The sequence below is a fragment of the Cupressus sempervirens genome, chromosome 10, assembly GCF_028749045.1.
Source record: "Cupressus sempervirens isolate cs-2001-9-10 chromosome 10, ASM2874904v1, whole genome shotgun sequence".
Taxonomy (NCBI): domain Eukaryota; kingdom Viridiplantae; phylum Streptophyta; class Pinopsida; order Cupressales; family Cupressaceae; genus Cupressus; species Cupressus sempervirens.
In genome coordinates this window covers 550,832,837-550,858,295 of record NC_143127.1, presented here as the reverse complement: position 1 = coordinate 550,858,295, position 25,459 = coordinate 550,832,837, and the positions used below count along the sequence as shown (strand labels likewise).

At 34.4% G+C, this 25,459-nt stretch overlaps 1 protein-coding gene across 1 annotated transcript in view; it reads right to left on the bottom strand.

Moving 5' to 3' along the window:
* Positions 1-25,459, bottom strand: part of LOC149535074 (tryptophan synthase alpha chain-like) — a 226,689-nt gene that overhangs the window by 184,574 nt on the left and 16,656 nt on the right. The window contains exons 2-4 of the mRNA XM_089804837.1: positions 17,198-17,344; positions 17,045-17,110; positions 16,527-16,635 (exon numbers count right to left, since the gene is read on the bottom strand). Coding sequence (XP_089660963.1) covers positions 16,527-16,635; positions 17,045-17,110; positions 17,198-17,344 — 322 coding nt within the window. The remainder of the gene's footprint in view (positions 1-16,526; positions 16,636-17,044; positions 17,111-17,197; positions 17,345-25,459) is intronic.

Genomic DNA, 25,459 nt, shown 5'->3' with positions numbered 1-25,459 from the left:
GTTTCCAACAACTGTGTTGTCTGGTGAAAAGTCTTCAAGTGACGTTCTATTCTCCGCCTGTATCTGTTCGTCCGGTGTATCAAGAACGAAGAGATCACTCCACGCTCATGATCCCTCGGCACTTCGAGCCGTACGAGTTGCTTCCCTTCCGTTCGGACACTCTCCCCTCGGCGTATACAGGTTAAGGAATTCTTCCCTTGTTTCCTCCACCAAATTCAAGCGTTGTCGAGTTTCTTCCAGCAATTCCTCGACACTCCTCAGCCTACTAGGTGAGTACACTCCCTCCGTCGATGCCTCTTCACCCCTTCGGTGCCCCTTGGCAATCTGCTGAATCTCTGTCTACGCTCTGCTTGCTGTGTTAAAATTAAAATTTCTTTTGCTGTACTTAATTCATTCTTATCTTTCACCTTATTCCGATCTTTGTTTGGCAAATTCGGCATCAATCTTTATATCATTCCTTCGTTCCAGGTACGTCTAGCAACGACGCCAAATGTTTACCGCATAGGGTAAGAAGTTCAACACATGTATAACACGATGCAATTCAGAATAGATACTTATTCATGTATGCACTTGCAGATTACAATCCGATTACAATGACTACAATGATCTCTGATTATAACTCTCCTCCCTCCAAAGTCCATCTCGAACGTGTACATATACCTTTCTGAAGGGGTGACTCAAGCGTCACGCGCCTGTTCGGATACTACTCTACCCGACGGCTACACTATACATTTTATCAACAACAATCGTCGGCACCTATAGGAGAAGCATATATAAGTTATTAAATGCCAATCATTGGATATATTATCAATAAGAGAGGGTACGGTCTGTATTGTCAGACCTGTACGATTAACATGGTTAGAATTTTAACACTCCCTCTTAACCTGATAATCCTACAGAGAGATATTATATCTAGCTATCATCAATACAAATGAATAAGCAAAAATTAATACTCTATATTTGTCTGTCCCTTATGTGGTATCATAGAACACATGATACAAAGTCATATTACTTAAACATGTGATATGACAAATCACTAACACTAGTGATATTATACAGGATAAATCTGAAGAGTAATCTCTTCATTTATTCAAGTTATGATTTCATTCAAACTAGTATTTCCATAACACAACATGATCCTGAGTTTTAAGATCTACCAGAATACAGGATAAACCCGAAGAATACTAAGATTCTTCCTTTATCCAATTTGTGACCCATGAACATAGCAATGTCAACATCACAATATGATCTTGAACTCATCTAGATCTTACAGTAGATCTCTACTGTTTAGCACATTATCTAAGACATCGTCACCTCTCATAATGTTTTATACGAGTGTTCATTATTTTTCAGAGATCGACACCTCTTAAAATAATGAATACAAATAGATACAAATGGTGGAGCCCATAACAGTCAATACCCTGACAAAAATAAAATTATTTTATTAATAATCAAGAGAGTACAAATGGATTACAACTCAACCATACCAAGTCTCCTCCTGAAGTGTTCTATCTTCACTCTAGATAGAGGTTTGGTGGGTATGTCTGTTGTTTGATCTATAGTGCAAATGTATTCCAATTTTACAGAATTCCTGTCTACCATATCTCTTACATAATGGTAATGAATTTCAATATGCTTGGACCTATCATGGAAAACTAGATTCACTGAGAGCTTGATGGAACTCTGATTATCACAATGAATAATCGTAAGATTCATGGCTTGCCCAAATAATGCTTCTTCTTGCCCTTATAGGAGTTTGCATTAAGAACGTGAAGCTCTTCATCTTCTACTTTTGGTTTCCCTCCTTTCTTTAGTTTTCTAGATTCCTCTTTAAGACAATCATTCTTGAGTCTGTTAAAGTCTGGAAGCTGATCTCTGGCACTTAATTCCGAGTGCGAATGTTTCCCATGAATCTGGCAATCCATCTATAGCCATAAGCGTTAATTCTATGTCATTAATGATGGTTGCTATGCTTGATAGTTCATCTCTAATGCCGGCAACTCTTAGGAAATAAGAGTTTATCGATTCTCCTTTCTTTATTTGAATGTGATTCAGTTGCTTTTTTAATGCAAGAACCCTAATTGCATTGTTTACTTCATATGCATTTCGTAATGCATTTATCATATCATAGGTCGTTTGATGTTTCGTAAGCATAGGTATGATATCATTTTTAACTCCATCCAAGATTATTTGAATAGCTTTTCTATTTCCATTGCTCCATATGGATTTGTGAGGTTCAACTGGGGGTTGTTTGGATGCTCCATCAACGAATTGTTTTACATTGTTCTCTTAAAGAATCATCAAGATTCTATATTTCCAGGCTTCAAAGTGTTCTTTCCCGTCAAACTTGTCGTCGGGTCTGATTGTATATGCCATTAAAGATAAGAGAAAATTACTAAGTATATATAAAGTTTGATGACTGAATTTGCAAAGCCCTGGATTTAATAACTTGGCTCTGATACCATATAAAGATTCTGCTAATTCTTTTGTTCTTGGATCAGACTTTTGGTTCAGTTTTCAATGGTTGAGAATGGTCTTCTAAATATTATGAATATTCAGATTGTTTGATGAAGTGTTATAATTTATCTTGAATGCAGATCCAATTCTCTTATTATCGATCTGAAAATTAGAATATCTCAGACTTAGTGTTCGCTGGAAGTAAGATGCTTATAGGAGCAAACTATTGTGTTTTGTGTGTCCTATAAACTACATTTCACAACCGAATATATATCCTTTGTAAAGGGTATGTCCCTCAAGGGACATAACCCTTAACTTGGCAATAATTATAACCTTTCCTAAGTCGGTAATTTAAGGAGACTTAGATTAGTAATCAACTAAGTGTTAGTTTAGTAAACCAACAAACAAATACATCTCTTGGAAATCGCCGGCACCTATTGGAGAAGCATATATAAGTTATTAAATGCCAATCATTGGATATATTATCAATAAGAGAGGGTACGGTCTGTACTGTCAGACCTGCAGGATTAAAATGGTTAGAATTTTAACAGTACCATGGTCACCTCCTCTGACACCACTGTCGTACCCTTCAACGAGTTATTGAAGTTTGTGCTTCTGGTCGCTTTGCTGTGTGCGGTTTAATGCTTCCCGTGCCTCACATATGCTGTCATCTTCTAGATTCTTATTTCTATCTTTATTCAATGTGTTCGGCATTCATACCACCTAGCCCTTATAGGCAACAACGCCAAATGTTTACTATACAAGGTAAACGATTTATTAATGCATTCAAACAATACACAAGAACATGTAACACAGAAGTATTCATTTTATTATTCGCATGTATACAGAAGATACTAGAATATTCGATATGATTGATTACAATGATTATTACAAAATCTATTCTGGATGGTGTACATATACCTTTCCGAAGGGGTGACTCAACCGTCACACGCCCGTTCGGATACTATTCTATCCGTCGGCTACAATATAGATTTTACCGACAACATACACATTAATGCAAAAAAACACAAAGCAGACACAAAGTATACACATTGATGCGAGAAGACACGAAGCAGACACAAAGTATACACATTGATGCAAGAAGACACGAAGCAGACACAAAGTATACACATTGAAGACATAAAATATGATGTATAAACTTCAAAGTGCACTATTTATCTCGTTGATAAGCATGTTCTTAGAGTGAGTGGTCAGATTATTGTGCTTGGGCATGGAAATAGTCTACTGGAGGCTCCCTCATGAACAAAGCCCATTTTGGGAATCCCACCTCAACGTGACCGAATTACTCCCCTCCCCCTTCACAAGATCTGCATTCACTATAAGACTTTGAGGTAGATACCAATTGTAATGAACCCTCTATAGGTTCATGAAAAGATTTATAATAATACTAAATAACAAAATATTTTATTTCTTTAATCCGCTACTTCTATATCTAAAGAAGGGTAGAATTACTGTGCTCGGGTAGAAACAAGCTTCAAGAGGCTCCCTCATGAACAAAGCCCGTTTTGGGAATCTTCTCCTCACTATGTTCGAACTACTCTACTTGTCACAAACTCCCTTTTCCTTAGAAATATAGACGGGTCAGATTTGATAATTTGGATGATTAACTATTTTATCTTAATGTATATATGTTGGTGGAATCTTCATGATAATTAATTTAGTTATTATTATTAACAAATTTAATATTAAACATATTAAATTAGAATCTTGTCGATTGTTATTTACCTTGTGATGAATGTCTTAATAATAAATCTAAATATATAAATAATTGACAAGGATGGGGCTAAAGTGCACATACAGGATACGATGTACCTCCACTCTGGAGTTCACGTGAGGGACCAAGCTTGTGTCCTCGTGACCACTATGACTTGACGTGGTAGTTTGTGCACAGCCGGCAATTGTTTAAAAAAAAGTAACTGCCTTATATGTTTTCCTTGTTAAGGGTATCATTCCCGATGCGAATCTTTTGATGCTTGCTGGTGGTATATGAATGTGCCAGATGTAAATAGATGCCTCTACCTCTGTGCTTCGTATTCCAATTGGGTTTGGTGAATTGCTACACTATTCTTTCATGTTGCCACGTTCCTTGCTGGTACTCCCTTTGTATTAATACTATATTGCTTGATTCTAAAGGCAGTGTAAATGCCCGTTTATAAAAATTGAAATCTTAAATCTGCACTCTACCAAGAGAAATAGTTTTTCAGGCTGGATGTCAAGGTTCCTTGCTTCGTATTATTAACCTTTCTTATGTTTTGACTGGAGTTCTTCAAATCATGCACTATAATATAGAAGATTGTTATACCATATCTCTGTTGACAATTATATTACTATTGCTGTTGTTAAAACTGTTTATTATTCCATGCTTTTGATGTCATACTATTTGTCTTATGACTACTACTCAAAATCATCTTGTATCTTTTCATTTGATATGTATATTCTTCCATTTAATATCTCTAGTTCGATGTGCACACTAGCTGATCAAGCTCCTCTCATGATATAACCCCAACAACTTGTATTTCATTCAAATGCTTCCTCTCTATGCTTGGCATCACTCCTTGCTATGTCCAATCTTTCAACTCCCAAATCAATTAATCAACGGCTCAACTAGTTAGAAACCCACTCAAGTCATTTATTCAATCCTACACATATAGACCGAATATTGGATAATGAAAAAATTACTCCACCATAGTTGTCGCCACTATGCTTATTTGCACACATTTCCAGGCCTTCCACACCCTCTAACGGTAATGATTGGAGTGGTTTGATAGCTCTTACAATGGTTTCTTTTCAGAGTGCCCTTTTGTTACAAAAACCTAGTTTGAAATCTGGAACTTACGCCTCAACACAACTTTTAATGCATTATAGTCTGGACTGTAATAGCTCAAGGGCTTTAATATTCAAATAGTTCTACAAAACTTAGAGATGGCAAGATGAATATGCATTTCCTGAACTCCACCCATCTCAATCTTGGCCCTTGAAGATCTCTTATTTAATGAAAACTTTCACTGTTTGATTCATACCGATCTTGGACCTTCAAAGAAAGTTGGTTAAATATCTTAGTTTTTTATAGAGCATTAACTTTCTTCTGAGCATGAGAGTAATTTTTAAACATTGTTATGATTGGAGACACTTTGAAAGTAAGATAATCAGTTCCTTCAACCCATATAATTATCATTTGCATAAGAAAATTTGAAGACTTTATGAAGTGCAGGCAAATGAACTGCATTTCTACGACTACATCTGATCTCTCATCTATGTTTTTGGTTGCTCTTTCGACTTGACGAAGTTACCAATTTATCACTAAGACATTTTGTTTCTACCAATTGCACTCAATTATTATCTCTACAAACTTGCGTGCTTGTGGCATTTTCTAAAATAGTTGGTAGGCCACATATGAATTATCCATTCCATATTGTGCAAGTCTATCAATTTGGTATACCAAAATTTCAATGGACATTTCATCATAAAATTCGATGCTTCTTTAATACCATTCCATTGTGAATTTCAAGCGTCTAGCTTCTTGGTGTTCATGAAGGCCATCAAACAATTAGCATTCCCTTTGATTTTGTTTTGAGCATCTCATATGTATATGATATATCTGTAAAATTTGCTTCTAATAAGTTCTGATAAGAAATTTTAAAAAATTATCCACACAAGTTAGCAGAATACATCGCTTTGATACCATTTGTGATGACCCCTTTCTATCATCTTCTTATTTTGTTCCATTCTCTGATATATAATCATTTCTTATCAAAATAGTTTTCGTGTTGATCTCTTATGGGTATGTAATACTCATTTATATACTTTTTTATAAGGTCTGACCTTTTGTTAAGTAATTTTAATATTAATTATATGATTAAAAATAATATTTAATTATTATTTAATTTATTTAACTCATTAATATTATAATATAATATATTACATTATAATTATGATATAATCTTATATATTGATTTATTATTATACTATCAAATATATCATTGTTATATTTGTAAATTTATATATATTATCATATTTTAAGATCAACTATATTTAATATTTAGTATCTAATTATGTTGAGTTTATATCTCTATAAAGTGTTACACATATATCATTATATATAATAGATTATATTTTACTTTAATATTATTATTCTGTTATTATTATTATATTATTATGATAATAATATATTATCATAATATTTATACATCCTATTAATTTGGGCTCATGACAGTATAACATGAGCGGAGTGCATATTTACTGAACATACAGTTGATGCATACTTTAAAGATTGTCGAATGCATGATTTAGCCATCAAGAAAATACTTGCATCGATTAAGAGTATGAAATATGAATGTAGAAAACACCAACATAACCTGAAACGAATACTTGGTGGGATTCAAGAAGCCTTTGCCAAGCTGCTCATGTCGACGTGACTATGAGAGGAAAATGCTATCACTAGTATGGAGAAGCCCACAATGAAAACAAGGGTATTATGCTCGGTGCATAGGCAACAATTAGACTCAAGCAAAGGGAAGAAGAATGTCATTCCTTCTCAGATGTGAAATGTTTTTAAATCTTGAATAGGCTCGAGTGAGCCGCGACTCAAGGTGGTAGTTTTGATCAAGATCGTCGGCTTTTAAGCTCACGGATTCAAAAGGAAAGAGTGGTGCCAAGTGTACATGTCGCCCCTCATAGAGAGTTATAAGTTTTGAAATATTAAAGAGCTCCTTTGACAATCTATTAAATATATATATCTATTAATAAGTACGGTTTATAGATATTATCCCAGTATCATGATGGCCTCATAGATATATATATATATATATATATATCTTAGTTCTTATGATTAGAATGTCGATGTCTCAAAACAATAGTGGTAATAGTTATTATCGTGATATTAAAAGTTTAATATTTTTCTTGTTATAAAAATTGACCAAGTAGCTCATGGTATTGCCCAACGTACACTCTTGCTCGCCTAGTCATTTAACCTTAGCCATGGTGATTCAAGATTCATACCTATTTGCCCAGTAATAGTGGTGCCCCTATGCCCAAGTCTTTTCTAACAATGCTTCCACCCCTTTGACATGTTCCCTACAAGGAAATTCTCCACAATTAAATCATATTTCTCAAAATAATAATAATTACCATAACAAATTATTAATCATAAATAATCACAACAGCTAACCACCTTTTCACTTCCCAAGAATTCATGATGAATAACCAACTTTCCAAAATAGCATTAAAATATCATAATAACAGTTAGCTAGCTTGCCAATCTTCATATAAAATTATAACGATTAACCATCTAACCATTTCACATGATTGTAACTAATTTTACCTGTTAGCAGACTTCACATGAAACCTCAACAATCATATGAACATTTCAAATGGAACCAAAATTTGGGATGTAACAAACTTTGTCAATAAAAGGCCATTGTCACTGTGCTCGTATGTCACAGGAGTACTCCAACCGAAGGTAGCCAACATCTGATGAGCAACATCAAAATGCTATATGGATATGGCAATAATGTTGTCATTAACCTTAAGTTTCCCAACCAAATGATGAAGAATCTGAAACTTATAACTCTAATGTAAGCGTTCTAACCCAAAATCTGCACTGTAATATGAGGCTCTATCCACATCACTCACCTCAATAAGCAGCATCATGTGTGCTATCACTAGTGCACACATCAACACCCAAGGTACTGCTACTATGTACCTCAACAGATGGTTCAACTAGTAAGGTGGAAGAAGTTGTTTCAACAATCTATTTGCACAACTTTATTTCCAATGTAACTGCTGTTGAAGATTGTAGCTGCAATACAGATCTTTATCTCTGATTTTGATATATGTTGAAAATGAGATAATACATATTTACAGTTGTAAAAGATATTTATAATATTTGAGATAGTATTATATGAAGAGACATGTCTCATGCGAAGACTCGTGCATTTGGAAATATCAAGTCTTGTACTTTGGAAATTGAAGAGACCTTCGGTTGTGATGTGAAGAGTCTCTCAATTTTTTATAATGTGTGATTACTTCGTATACCTGGTATCAAGTGAAAGCATTGTACTTGAAAATTTATTATTGTCAATAACAGAAGTATTTTTTTGGTCTAGGTTTTTCCTTTCAAGTTGAAGGGCTTTCCCAAGATAAAGTCGTTGTATCTTGTATCTATTTTTGTTCTACTTTTGTTTATTGTTGCTTATCATTTATTTCTAGCAAGACATTAACAACTGCAAGTCCATCCAACTCACAATCCTACAATTCAGTGCCACTAATTGAATTTTCTAACTTGTTTTCTAAGGTTTGATTTGGGGAATCAGACTCATTTTAGCATGGATCCTCAACATAAATGCATCACTAGTACCCAATTCTTGAGTATCTTCATATGACAACTCACTGGTACCATCCTACACGTGTAAACACTACTATCCCATGCTTATGTGAGATATCATTACTGCTACCATAAGAATCAGAACTGTTATGGGTTAACTTTTCTATGCAATCTTCATTATTGGCACTAGTATCGTGGGTGCCAATACCCAAGGTCGTCCCCATTACACCTTATGGACTTACCATGACTTTCAATTCTTTTTCATGCTCAATTGGACGACTGTTGTCATTAAAATCAGGCTTATTATCATGACTGATAACAACCTCTTGAACACTAATAATGTCCACCACCTCCTGAAAATTCACCTTCTTACACCAAATACAATTTGTTTGTCATTACATGACCCATCTCTTCGTGCCAATAGATCCCAGGCTATCTTATGATAGTATTTCTTTAACAAATCAGTCTTGTAGCATAGCTTTGGATGAAAGTCCACAAAAGCATCAAAAGATAAATCTTTTTTAACATATTGAGGAAGAGTATCATATTCCCCAAACATGCTAAGTACTTCATCCCTTTTGTTTTCCATTACTGAACAATTGCAAGAGTAATGGTCACTAAAATATCAATTGTGTGAATTCTATGAAAATTTATTTACAACCCCAGCAAAATGGCAGTTAATTGCTCTAATATCACTGTAATAAGGGTTATCCAATTCAACAACTTGCAAATTTTTGTGATTTTGACAGATTTTTGATGAATTTGATTCTCATTATGTATTTAGGGGTTTTTGCTTACTTCTTTGCCAATGAATAAATGATTTTAAATGCAAAATATATTGAAATAATAGACAGATAAATAATTTCAGAATTTTGATCTGCATAACAAGAAATACTAATACCATATTCTAATTATTTATTGCAACCAGATTAGTGAAGAGCATACCAGTCTTCCCATACTAGCCTGGAAATGTGTTTTTTATTTGATCAAACTTGTGAAACTGTCAATACAGGAGTACCCAGATGGTGACAATACCTCCAATGAGATTTATTTGCATCAACTATAATTATCGTAAACAATTATGGAAGAAACAGATAGATCTGCTACAGTTTCCTCCACATGTGCAGGCATGGTCACCAATTTTGACAAGTTTTCCACACTAAAATGCTGATAGTAACCATGTACGCTTAAGAGAGCCTGAAGCCCCACTTATTTATTTATTACTATTGCTCATAACGATTTTCCAACCTTATTCAAATCCTAAATGCTGCTAACTTATTTATTTAACTCCCTAGGTGCCTCCAATGTGTACGGCCTGCCCTACGAAGCCACATGAGGCCTCGAGATGGATGTGGCAACCTCAATGGCCTCTAAAACCTGATCAATTCGCTGCCACCAATCTGATAATGCTGCTACAGGTCTGCACTAAATAAAGCTTCAAATATATGCACAAACCCTTGATATTTCTCAACTTTTAGGCCCAAATAGAACTCCTGAATGAAACTTTCATGAAGCAATAATATTAGTTGGTATCTCACAGCCTCAAAATTGCATAAACATTGAAGAAATTCATTCTCCAATTGCTGAAGATGACTACAACCCTCATGTATTTCTACATACAGCTCACATATCCAAAAGCACAAATACAAAATGACTTCAAGAATTAATTCTCTTTGCTTTTAGACCCTTTCATAGCTTCTCAAAGCAGGTCGATCACTTCTAGAGACTTTTTAATCATTTAATATCATTTTGAGTAATATTAAATGTGTACAAATGACATTTAGCTTCTAGGTTATAACTTTAATTGACTTTAAAAATTACTTAAAATGAGGGTCATGGCCGAATTGCACATAATGTTGTGCAAATGTGATTTTTAATACCTTATATTATATTTACACTTTGTTAATAAAGTAATCACTTTACTAATAATTACATAACTCTGTAAATAACCATTATTTCCCAGTCTCATCTAAACTTGGAAGTCCACCATTGTATCCATTTTGCACCCAACTACCTTACTAAAAATAGTAAGGGTCCCTCTCTATCAACCACTTACTATAAATAGTAAATCCTTCATTATTTGATCAAACCAACTGTGCATTATGTTGGTTCCCAAAACCACAGATTGGAAATCCAAGAGCTTGCCACTTCTTCAATAGGATTCCACAATCAGTTCTAGCCAACAAATGAAAATCACCTTGATTCCTCTGCACTTCAAGCTCCGCTACACCTAGGTGGGTAGACCTTCTCCTCGAACCTGATTACTTCGTTTAGAGGTTTTTTAAAGAGAATTTAAGCTTTGGAGTTCTCCGACTAGCAAGGTCCTTGAACTCAATTGATATGAAACTGAATGTTGAATGTTTGAATTGTATAATATTTTTAAATAATGGATTTGACGCTTGTAGGAAGGAAGTTATAGATTCACTGACTTCAATAATAAAAAGACCAATGCCTCTGCTCAACCAAGCAATAGAGTCAACTTCCATGAATTTTCACGTACAACTTTATAAAGTTCTTATGCACTTGAACTGTCAACAATTTAATAATCAAGATGCGACAGACCAAATATTATGCAATCTTAAATTAGTCCAGATTGAATTTTAACTCCTCTGGTGGGAGACAAGCTGGACATAGATACGGAAACAATTATATATTTCACTATATCTATGATGATCCTATTCAAGATGCTAAATGACCATGTCCACTTATCCGATATTTAAATTGTATACAGAATTTCAAAAAATAATTACAGAGGACGAATCATCTGTAGTTTAAATCTCCATGCCATTTTGAAATAAACAAAGGACTTTTTTATTTTTATTATGAAAATAAAATAATTGAACTTATATTACAAAAGTCATATTATAGCCGTTATTCCTCCATACAAATAGATGTCTTTTATAAATGCTTCTTTTTCTTAAAATTTGAACGTTCGAATGTCTTTTTTATCGAATTCTTCTTGCCATTATTATATCTTAATATTTAAAACAACATGACTTTTCAAACTCAAAAGTCATATACCCTTTTAAAACAATAACTTCTTTTAATTTAAATGGCACCTTTTGAAGAGAAACTTTTGGTGCCTTTGATAGTTTGAATGGTTTTAATTATCTTAATCCTTCCCTTAAAAAATTAATAAAAATTAATAATCCTGTGAGTTTTAAATCACAAAAACTTAGATGCAAATGCCTTCTATTGTATTTTCTCCTCCACCGCATAAAATCTTCCGATGGTCCAGTGCAAAATATTTTCATTACTTTGTATATGCGGTGAGTATCATTGCCTATGTGTTGCACGGCTTTGGGCGTGGTGGCTTCATTTTGGAATTCGACTTCTCTCCTGACTTGGAGCTCTTTGCATTCACATCTCACTCTGTGTGGGTCTTGTGTAGTGTTTGCCTGACTCTCCTTTTCTTTTCGTCAAAAGTTTTGTCTTCAGATTCATAGAGTTGTGTGTCTTAGGTGAATTGCTTGTCTTCAAAACTGACATCATCTAAAGATACTCCCATCAATCCTTCAATGTTTGGTATTCGTTATTGTTTTAGTCAGATAGTGTTTCCTTTTCTTCATACGTGACTTGGGGTTCAAAAGCAAATAGATATTTATTATCGTTGGCCCTTCTTGACAACATAACTTCGTGGCTCTTCTAAGTCCTGACGGCATCCACTTCTAAGTCCTGACAGCATCCATATGAGGAGGATTTGCTATTTGATTTTTATGTGCCCGGTTTTAACTTTGTTTCTTTCACAACCTTCACCGGTGATGAATCTCCTTAATAGTACCTTATGTTTATTTTATCTTGTCTGTTACTTGTTATCAACTGGGAAATAGTGTCCTTGGTCTTCTAGATCTCTTGTAAACACTTGTTACGGCCTTCATAGTGCTGTTTTTATTTCAGCTATTGATTATTATCTTATTCAATTATTTCTGTTTGAAAGTCTTTCAGATTGCCTCTTATCCAACCTCTGGCTGTAGCATACGAGATTATTATCTTGCTTTATTTATTAGATCCATGAGTCTTCAAGAATAAGCTCATCAACACCCTTGACGGCATATGATCTGCACGAGTGTCTTGATTATCATTATTTCTGTATTCACTGAAGATGCTCTTTTCATATTCATTCGATCTTCTGTACTCTCTGCATGATGAGATTAAACTGGTCACACTCCAAGCCAACGGCAAGCCACTGTCACACTATGTCATTCTGATGTGCACACATTAAAGCATATCAGATATATATTAAAATAAAGCCCGAAGAGTAACACTTTGCCATTTGATTGACATGATCGATGACACCAATAATTACTGCCTTACATATTGTTTATACTTTCAATGAGGCTCAACTTATGTATATCTTTTACTGATCACAGTGAACTCTATATACTATTGTTTCTCTTCATTGCATATTCCATATTCTCTGCCTTTTCTTTCTTTCTGAATCTACCCAGTCACATTAATTTCAGGATGTATCAATCTCTCACACTCTTTGTCTTCATGCTTTCAACATCCACGTCAGTGTTTTATCAAGTTCTCAACATTATTTCATAAATGGAGATCCTAAATTTTCCCAAAAAATTGAGCTCCATCACATTACACTCAAAGCCTGTTCAGGTGCCCTGCTATAAATATTAACCATGACTTTCCTGAAATAGTCACCCTACAATATTGAGCCAAACAAGTCCTACAAAGGCCAAACCTGAACATATCCTGAGCTCTAACAAAGAATACACGCTGATTTCTGCCAAAAGAGGCCCTCTATCCAATTAGCTTAGCCTACAAGGATCGATGATAGGCTTATCCAACAATTATGATGCTCACAAAAAGTGGGGACAATATATACAGGCACTACAATTATGGGGTATATTTTTTGAAATAGCATCTATGGTCCTTGTATGGCACCCTCCTACAGAATTTTCTTGTGCGACAACTTGAACAACACATACAGCAGCTCGGATATGCACAAGTATGAAACATGGGACAATTTCAACACTTTATACAAAGGTTGCTACATTCCCATGTGCGGCTAGTTTGTTCTTTAATATGAACCTCAAGAGATTTTGAATAGTCTTTAGAAGTCTTGTACAGTAGGAGATGGCTATTGCCACCATATGATAACTCTTGTCCAGTGTACAGTCTGCTCCATACAACAGAACATGCAGTCACTAAAACACTTATTGTGCATTGTACGACATTCACATCCAAAAAATTCTACCACGCAGCACACGGACTCATGTTGTGAGATTATTTTTGTGAGTTTCAATGCCACTACACAATATATGTCCTCTAACCTACGTATAGCTTGCAATATCATCATTGTCGCACAAGGTACGATCCAATGTATCTACAATCATGTCATACAATATATGGAAGTATCCAATGCACCATCCCGCAACTTTTTCGTATGGGATATGGCCCAAACTATCTGCAATTGTTTTGTACAATTCATAGAAGCATTCAAGAGACCATCCTCAACTTTGTTGTACAAGAGGACAACCCTGGTTTTGCTATATAAAATTCAACAACTTTGCATAAGCAATTTGCATAGGTCAGTGACTTGGCACATTACGGAAGCAACATGCTAGTACCCTATGAGTGTTGCACGATGAGGCCTTAGGGTGTAGCAATTATGGCATCATAAGTTCATTTTTGTATGGTTTTCACAAGTTTTGCATGATAATTTTGACATAGAATATCAATTTTTGGGCTTCAACATTGCTCTAGGCAGATTGTGAAGTCATACAAAAGATGTGTGTCGTGGAGTTCTATGTGGCTTTGAAGGTGTAAATTTGGTCTTGGCAATGAGGGCACTATCCCTCAAGTCCGCCCTATATCACGATTGAGAGCGTGCCCTAAGTACTAACCCGAGACCCCACGGGGGAGACTACCCCTTGACCCTACAAGGGGTGTTGCCCCTAGACCTTCACTTGACTTTCGAAGAACACTAAAATGTTGAGTTTGCATAGTACAAGTCATTATGTACAATCTTGTCCAATATTACTTGATGTATACTTGTTGTCCTGTAGACAACTTGTTCTTTTAGGGGAATGATGTAGTATAATAATGGTTATGAGTCAATGTATTAATGGTTGTCAATGTAGTAATCCTTTGTTGGTTGTTACTCTTGGGTGGTTGTAAGTGTTGGTTGGTCGATCGTTGTGTTCCTCTTGCCAAACTCCAAGACCTATAAATATGGTGTATCGCCAAGGAAGTAGTGTACAATCAAATGAATTGTAATCCTTGGTCCTCTTCTCTATAATTAATTCATGAGCTAATCAAGATATATTTTACTCCTATACCTGGCATGCACTACCATTTGTATTATTATTTCATGTATGTAATTTACCAGGTATAGTAGTAAACACTAAGTAATAAAAACTTAGATTCTATCTTCACACCAAGAATAGGTACTTTTTTCTTGGATGAACTAAACAGTGCATAGCAATCATGAAAGATTCATATAATGAAAAGGTATAAAAGAGTAGAAGAGGTTGAATTCATGAAAATAGGATACCAAATTGAGCATTATTTCCTCTTTCAAATTGTTCAATTAGAAACACATACACCAGTATGGTTCCTTGCAAAGATATAGATAGCAATATTTACCCAAGATGAGGACACACATGGGACTTGGGGACTCCGTCCCCCTGTTCCGAATGGCGCCACCAGATTGCACCACCTTCACTAAGGATGGGGGGACGTCCCGATGTTGACTATTTGCTGATTCAACCATTTATGTTCAATGTTCGATGTTCCAATTCAAGCAATGTTCAAGTATTTACTCTTTTACATCTTTACATCTTATATTGCAATTCATCTTTTCATAACTAACATTTTTAAGTAGCATATGTATGGTATATACAACCCCCCTTGTCCCCTGCCGTCCCTAGATTAAGGCCCCTTTGTCCCCCTGTCCCGAAACTTGTCCCCCAATTCCACCGTCCCCCTGTCCCCCAAGGCGATGTAACTATGAGCAGTATGTATTCCACAAGGACACTCTTTCACTATCTTCTGGAAATATATGCTTAATCCTGGAAAACTGTTAATACTTGTGAACTTGATTTTTAGGTGAATTACATATAGGATTATCTAGTAATACATAACCTATGAGATACAGTGATATACAGTTCCAGTTCCGCAGAGACTTAAATTTAACAAACATTTACAATTACAGACATACATGTCTATTGCAATTATAAAAATTCTGCCACTTATAAGCGATGTTATATTTAAAGTTTCTATTTTAAGAATGTCCTTTGCAGATAAAAAATAAAATTTATAATGCAGCTTCTGTTACCTAGCAGTGTTTTCTGCATTATATGGAATAAAAGAAGATAACAAAGTCGCCTACCAAGGAAACTTTAAAGACAGTAAAAAATTTAGAAGCATAGAAATCTTTAAAAAGGCACTGATTTCCTATTAGACCCTTTTGTTCTGACAGACCTTTCACCCTAAGTAACAATCAGCACAAAGCAACTAACTATTTCAAATTTTACTAAGATTATAAATAAACTTGAATCGTAAGCTGAAAAGAAATGCCTATTATTAAAATGCCAACCAACTAATAAAACTTCATCTTTTCAAATGGACTAAACACCAGAAAAAGGAACCACCCATCACAGTACAAGCTCAACATGAAGACAAAATGCATTCTATTAGAAATTGAGAAGCACCCAACATACAATCATGTTTAAAAGCAACTTCAAAAAAAAAGGTGCATCAAACGTACCACGAGTCCCTATAGAGCTGATGATGTGCATGAAGTTTTCAAGCCCATGTTTCAGTATTGGATTGTAATAAGTAAATAACACGAGTGGAGAAGCCAAATGGGGAATCACCTGCTACATCAAAAAAAGTTCAGAGTTGAATTTTGATAATGATTTTCAAACTGATCACGTACTACAACTCTGTAACCATCTTCAGCTGAAAATTAAGGGATCATTGGTCTTCCCTAATGACCCCTATGAAAACCTAACAAGACATGCTAAAAACCCTTTCCAGCAAGTAAAACCCTTGTTCTCAAAAATGAAAACGTGCTGCTTCAAAAAGTAAACATCATTGATTATAACATATATTTGAAATAGTATTCAGCCTCTCTAAAAGAGTTCAAGCTTTAAATTGTCATACATCATGCACTGAAAAATATCTGTCAACTCGAGAAATAATAATACCATGTACATAAGACTCCATACCAAGCTCACATCCAAGAAATTTCAACAATAAATATATAAATATACAGAGTTATACCTCTCTGAGCATGGAAATAACTGCATTAAAATTGGTACCATTTTGTAGAGCTCTTGTAGCAGCTGCCTACAAAAATAAAAAGTCAGACCACTCACCCAACCTGGAAAGGGTTCACAAAAGCTAAGACAATGATAAAAGAAGGGACTTGAGAACCTGAATGACAGGGCCATCAGCAAGAGGGTCAGAGTATGGCACCCCCAGCTCTATTATATCAGCACCACAAGAATCCAATATTTTCAATGCTTTGGCTGTTGTAAACAAATCAGGATCCCCTGCAGTTATATAAGGAATAAGAGCCACCTGGATGAATCATTGTGATCAGAACCTCAAAATATGTACCACATCAAACATCTACTCATAAGGTAACATTTGAAACAGTTCAAATGTGTGATAACAAACAAGTCCTAATGTTTTTATTAAAGTTATCAGATGTTTTCAGCATTCATAGTAACAGCAGATGTACAATGCTCATGTGAGTCAGATATGAACATACAAGAGAAGAGTGGATTGCTACATAACGATGATTTGAGGATTTGCAGAGTTCAGATCAATACTAATAATGGGTATCTGCCAACGTTATGCCTATGGTGATAAACACTAACAACTAAATAAATTATAATTAACCCTAAGTATGCTACAAATTTTGTAAGCATGTGTGTTTGTTTCATCATACAATACTAGCCTTCATTATGTTGCTGATAATCAAATGAACATCTAACTTAAGTGCACGATCAAAAAATAATTGTAAATTATGTACTCTTAAAAAAATAACAACTATGTACACAATACGTCTGATATCATAGTCATTCTTCATTTTGAGCGGAAATCAATAAATCATATTTCATCAATTAATGTGCAGTTGAACTTCATTTCAAAGCATAATTAGTAGTATGATTAATTTAGTGAATTCTTTGTGACAGGAAGCAAATTCCTTCTACCTTAGTAAATCATAATCATAACCCAGAGCTTGAGCAGATCAGATTCCCCTTCATAAGTGTTAAGTTTTATGGTTAGCCATTTAATCCTACAAACTTTCTAAGATTCAACAAGAGCGTCTTGTGCGGGGCATTTCAATGCAATCAAAGAACTTTTGCTATCAAATCCTACCATTGGTCCACATGATCCAACAAGCCCTCTATTATGCAAACTATTGAGACATACTAATGATAAGGCCCACCTTTTCTTTTGCTCTTTTCATTCAGCTGCTAGGCTTCCAATCAAATGCCACCTGGTAGGTTGCTACTCGTTTTTAGAAACAAAAGTACTAGTCTGTCCTCAAGATAAGGCAAGCCATTCTATCTACAACCATAAGCTTCATCCAACAAACTATCAAATGCAATCATTCTTCAAAATCTTCCTTGCCACAATACCTCCCAACAACCTACTTCATGGCTGCAAATCCTCCACAGTATGTCAATATCTTATACAAATTTGCCTTATATCCCTAACCGGATATTTGCCCAACTTTTCAAATAAAATCTCATACATTTTTAATCAAATGAATTCATGCAATGCATTTCAGGTTTCACCATCAAAACCCTATTAAATAACCAGACAAAAGAAATCTCAAAATGCTATTGCAGTAAATCTCCAGAGGAAATACATTTTCAGAAATAATACTTCATAGAAGTTCTTTAGCAAAATGATCAAGAAATCCATCGTAGACACAATAACTACAGCAAGATTGGATAACAGAAAGATGAACCTAGAATACAACATGAAACATTTGTGCGATTTCTCCAACCGACAATGGGGTTTTGTCCACCATCAAAGCTTGAGGGCTTTTGTCATCTCACCTGCTAAAAGTTGTGGCTTTACAAAAGTTCTCCAAGAGAAAAAAGAAATCCAAAACTCAATAACCAAGCATATTGAAATGAGTTTCTCCTTTTGTTAAGCACAACCTGGTGACCCTTCACATTCCCTCTCTTGTCTCTTAATTTTCTTTTTAAATTAATATTTTTTCCCACTAAGGAAATAAAGTGCCCATAATAATGAAGTGACATTTAATAATATGAACATATTTTATAAAGTCAATTTATTAATAAATCAATTAAATCTTAGGCATTAAGATCACTTGATCAAATGGAGTCAGACAAGCATGTGTGATAGCTTGCCACAAAGGTCTCGACAAGACGCTCCTAGTCCAACACTAAAGTGCTAAAAATATTGAGCCTGTTGACTTACTAATAATAGTAAGTGACCGGAAACCCCACTGAAACAACCCCAATTGGCTAGCAAGTGAAATTGCCTATAGGCCAAAAACTGAATTGATCCTAGAGAATACTCAAGTAGCCCACAATACCAAGGCAACAAGATTCACGGACCTAGAAAAGGGGACATGACAAATTCTCTAACGAATGTGTTATTGTGACGTCCCCTTACTAAAACAAAGCTTAGTTAGAAAAGAAAAATAATAAAACATTAAAACAAATAAATAAATACTAATAATAAATAATTAAATAGAAATAAAACAAGATAAATAATTAAATATAATAATAATACACAAACATACCAATTACAAGAAAAAATAGGCATCATGTTCATCAATTTTGAAGCTAGAGAAAAATAATTACAATTAAAATTGATAAAGCTACCACGATGATAAGGCACTAAGGATGCCATAATATAAGCACACAAACCATTCCGTGAACATTTTGGAGGATTAAAATGAATGACTACGTTTGCAGAGATAGCATTATTATCAAAGCCCAGGGATATTGATGATGCTTAGAACATGTAAAAGGAGGAAAGGTAACTTCCACCAAGTCAAGCAATGAAAATCCGTAGAAACGAAGTTATTATAGCTGACCAATATAATAGTAAAAGGTTATTTGTTATGCATTTGGAGGATTACAAATAGCATAAACTACTCCATCTAATCAGGAGAGAAATTGCAATAAGATGATATCAGGTCAATAATGGGGCACGTAAATATATTATCATTGTTTATCTTAAGGCCAACTTCTAACTAAGGAAATAGCAGTGATAATGTGTGAAAGAATTCAACAATCAAATGGTTCACTAAATTAAATGAGTGAAACTCATAAAGTATCAATCCAAGAAGATAATAATAAAAACTGATCTGTTAAAGAAAGGTCGGCAACTAATAGAAACAAAGGACACATCTCTTGAAGGCGTCTATTTGAAAAGGCTATTATATAAGGACATGATGGGCCAGGTAATTGAGATAATCGGGATGGAAGTACATCTGATACATTTGCAATGTAAAAACAGAGAAAACATTATCATTAAAACTGGATACGTACAGAAGCATCAATAATGATTACGCCAATGATGAAGTATCAATAATGATTACGCCAGTGATGAAGTATCAATAATGATGGACGGTGAGATGTCAACTAAGCTTGGTGACTAATATACTAACGTCAATTAAGCCTTGTAACATAGTCAACTTCGGTGAACATGATAACTATTGATATAAGCTATGAAGAAGATCTTACACCTGCAATTCAGTAAATAAGCATGCAGTAGTATCAGCAATTGCATAACAAAGATAAATTAATGGAAGTGTTAAAATCAGAGGATTGCTGCAAATAAAATAATACTGCTTGTAATTTCTGTATCTTTCAAATGCAGCAATCTCTCTTTCATTTATATTGGGAATAAGGTTATGAAAGGGACATGTCTATTAATTAATTACAGTATATATATATATATATATAAGGAATAAATTATATCTCATATATAATTATTCATAGGTTTATCCAACTAAAGCTACAAAACATTAACACTCCCTCTTAGCTAGGGAGGATAAAAACAGGATAAACAGAACACCATTGTTAATATTTAGAAATAATACAACGACGTTTTTGTTCAAAAGATTTCTAATAAATGATATCATCTAAGTATTGGCCTATCAGAATTTCAAAATAGAATATTCACCAAGTACTAATTTGATATCATATCAGGTAGCATGAGCATTGGCCTATCAGAACACAAATTTAATGATATCCACCAATGACTATGAGTAATGGCCTATCAGAAAATCAAATTAGATATCCACCAAGTACTTAATATGGTAATGGCCTATCAGAATATCAAGGCAAGATATTCACCAAATACCAATCATATATCGACACAAACAACTTATAGATTGTCAATTTAATGACATCTAACACTTAGTTTTTGATTTACAAGATAAAGCCTTTCATGATCTATTTCAACATTTATATAAAATGTATATCATGATTTAAGTTATTGTAAGATCGTCACCTTTCAATAACTTTTGCAAGTACAGGTGATAATTCATTTGGAAATCGTCACTTCCTCATGATGTACACAAGAGGCAGGACCATACACACGTGAAGTCACCATGGATACTATCATGTAGTGTTGTCGTGATATCCACCATGGATCATATTAGAGAATAAGGTTTTCACCTCAAACTTATCTCTCATAGAGAAGAATGTATTACGAGCGATTTCACTTGGAACTTCTTCTTCATGAAGAAATGCTAGCCTTTTGACCTCCTTGTCAAGGTTATTTCCAATAAGATGTCAAGACTCTCTCCATATCCTCTATGTACTCCCTCTCTTTGTCCAAAGTTACCTTTAATGAACTACCATGCTCCCTGGTTCAACAAGTATCCATCTATCTAGGAATGTTATAGTCTAGATATCCATTTTTCACATGAAACTTCATCCCATGAATCATAGTCTCTTTGATTGCTATAATGTTTTGATTAGTAGAGAAACCATCTCAGCATAGTCTACTCCTTCTAAACTAATATGACCAAGATTCTTCGAAGAAAACTGAAACAAATCATCTATCTTATCTCTCTTTGATAGATTTGGCAAACTCCCTCTTGTTATAGAAGGGTACTCATATTAAGTAGCATGCCTGATGTACCATTCTTTCTCTTGCAAAAAAGATCCTCAGAGAAGAGAAAATGGTAAGAAAAGTAACTCTTATAGTACATATGGAAATACAATTAAGAGAGAATATAGAGATTAGTAAATTTAATACTAAAACATAATGAGTACTTATTTGTGCATCCTTGATACAAGTTGCTCCAATGAAAGTTCATATGCATCAAATCAGAAAATCCCTCCTTCATTAGTAAACACGTTAAATTTATGAAATAAGTGAATTTTACCACATTGGGTCCCCTTGTCCCTCACAATATGCAAGACACGTGGTGGGTCCTCCATTTTAAATCTATCGCCCCTCACAAGTGAATCTCTATATTCTCTTCCTTACCATGTTGAATGATATCAGCCTCTTTGTTGGTCATCAACTTTTGCATCTTTTGTATCTTCTAGCAAATAACATTTTGACAAACTATCTCTTTATCTCTTGTACAATTAAGTAGATTTCACTCCTTTTGCAAAGTTATAGATTCTTCCATACTCAGAATATCATCTTTGTCTTATCTTGTCTTATTTGGATCCAAGACATTTTGGACTGATTTCCATCACATGAACACCTCTTAAAATTGTAAATCATTCCCATGCTTATCTATACCAATTCTGCACAATGGAGTACTTAATCTCAACACAATATAGCTTCAAAATTGTGGCATGAAGTTGTTTGATATCCAAGTATCGCCATCATTGTTTTATTATATCAACTGATCGTAGTTATAAGCATTGTCAGAATTCCATTTGGATTATTTTTTCTATCCCATAATTAACTGATAGCAATGCTTATGGAAGTGAGTATCGTGTCTATCTAAAGTTATGTCTATTTTCTGATTATATAGTGAGAATATGTCACGTTGGAAGTGTTCACGTTTAAAGGGATGTCTCTCAAAACATTAGTATGCAAATGAGATTGATCTTGCTAATGTTCTTACTGTGCTATAATCACCAATGCTTAGACCATGAATGAAGTGGACTCCAGATTGACCAATGTTTGCATAGCATATGTAACATTCATCATGTCTCATGTGAGTTTGACTACGACAACGGTTTTAGGCAAATAATATCTTCACTATTCTCATTTGGTAATAGTGGTTCAATTTTTTGCCGCTGCAGATATATTTTAAATTCACCAATGGTAAATGCTTAGGACAAGCCCTAGGCAATTTGTGTGTATCCACTTCACACCATTCAGGATTTTGATTAACACTTGGAGCTGGAAAACTACAAAGAACACATTCATGCCTACTTTTGTTGCGATTTGGGTGCGTAAATCTAATTCAAGGAGCTCCAATACCAAGAAAATTGATATTATATTCCGGTGCATAAATCTGACCCTACTCTCCATATGTGTGACTCTTCTCTTCCCGCTGAATTTACATGAAGCCAAGGGAACAAAGACTCTTTTTCCGCAGGAACAAAACCACCCTTCCTCACCATCTCTGCTATTTTTCTCAGTCATTCTTCTTACTTCAATTTAGGGTGTAACATGGATAGGTTTTTGTAATATATTTCTCCAATAAAATTCAAATGCCAGATTGTGATGCATATAATAGTAGATATCCAAAGTCCCACAGGCCGGTCAGAATGCATTCCAATCACCAAGACGCAAGCCTCGATGAAACTTTATATCTGCGTTAGAGACAATCACTTTCTCATAGTAGTTTGGTCCCCGGTATAAGAATCATGTGCCCCCTGCCTTCCTGACATGCCATATCACCGCATGGTGGTGTATACCTCTTAGCCCTAAGTGCCAATTTGGGTGAGGATTTAAAGGCCCCATGCAGACATAACTCCATCGGTTTGGAATCTCAACCAAACATGAACTTCAAATAAATAGACGACACTATCTTTTATTTGTAATTCAAGCACCTCAAATTTGAATATGATAAATAATAAAATCTTCATTGTTGCAGAGTAGAGATTTCCATCTGTTAGCATTCCCAGCTCACATCCACAGACCAAACTCTTTTGTTTGCAATGCGGTATGAATCTGATATATCTAAGAGCTTGTACTATTATATATCTAAGAAATTATACTATGTGAATTCTCGATCTGGTGTTGGTGGTCTCCAATCAACTTATGTGAGGTTTTACCCGTGGACAACAAATATAATGTAGTAGAAGCTATGTACTGCGGCTTTCTCAGAGCACGTAGCACCTGTTGTTCCATCACGCTCCTTAAATACAGTCAACACATTCAAAGGCACCTCCCATACACTCGAGACTTAAATGATCCATTTGTGACTTGTCTCAATTGAAAAAAATCATTATCAGAACTAGAACACCACCGAAATTTCTTAGGTAGGTAGGGAACCTGCTCTGATACCATGTTGAAATCAGAGGATTGCTGCAAATAAAATAATACTGCCTATAATTTCTGTATCTTTTAAATGCAGCAATCTCTCTTGCATTTATATTGAGAATAAGGTTATGAAGAGACATGTCCCTTCAAGGGACATATCTATTCATTTAATTACATTATATATATATATATATATATATATATATATATATATATATATATATATATATATATATATATATATATATATATATATATATATATATATATATATATATATATATATATATATATATAATGAATAAATTATATCTCATATATAATTATTCATAGGTTTATCCAACTAAAGCTACAAAACATTAATCGAAAGCAACTATTAAAAGAATCAAAAGATGCGACTAGGGAACAATGAATACAATGATTGTGCCAAATCTATAGATCGGATTCGCCTAGATATACACAATAGAATATTAACATATAAATCGACAAATATATGAACGCACTAGAGGGAATTAATACGACATAATAATTAGTGTATACAAGGATTGAATAAGGGGAAGCAGATTAATAGCAACTGGAATAAAATTAGATTTAATTCATCAATTAAGTAACACAACCATATCAGGCAGTTCAATTCATCATCAATCATCAATCATGGAATAATTACTTCACCAGTTCATTACGTCAAGCAATCAGCGAATCACACAATCAATAATCAAGTTTCAGGAAGCTGATACCATCAACCAAACATCGTTCACCAGTATTACATACACATGATTCAATACATCCAATCAGCATATCAAACAAGAAGATTCATCATTGCAGTTCAGTCATCAATCAAGGGAAATATAAATATAACGATTCAGATCAATCACAGCCAAACTTTTTCATTCACTGATAAGACAAAAGGGTTGCAGATCACATAAAGCCACCTATCCAAGATTGCAAATCAACAGAAGAAGGAATACAATAATCCAATCTTCAGCATTCAAACCTTTCAAGAAGCCATAAATAAAACTGTAAGGAAGTAGCAAAGAAAACATGCAAGTTGATCCTTGACATACGAGGAAGAAAAACAATTTCTTATAAAATCGATAATTAATTGAGGGTCCATATATCAGACCAAATCAATCATAGTCTAAGCGGAGGTATCTAATGTCAATACTGATTATTTATGTTTGCTTATTGAAATACGATCCAAGATTTATGTTTACTTATTGAAAATAGGAT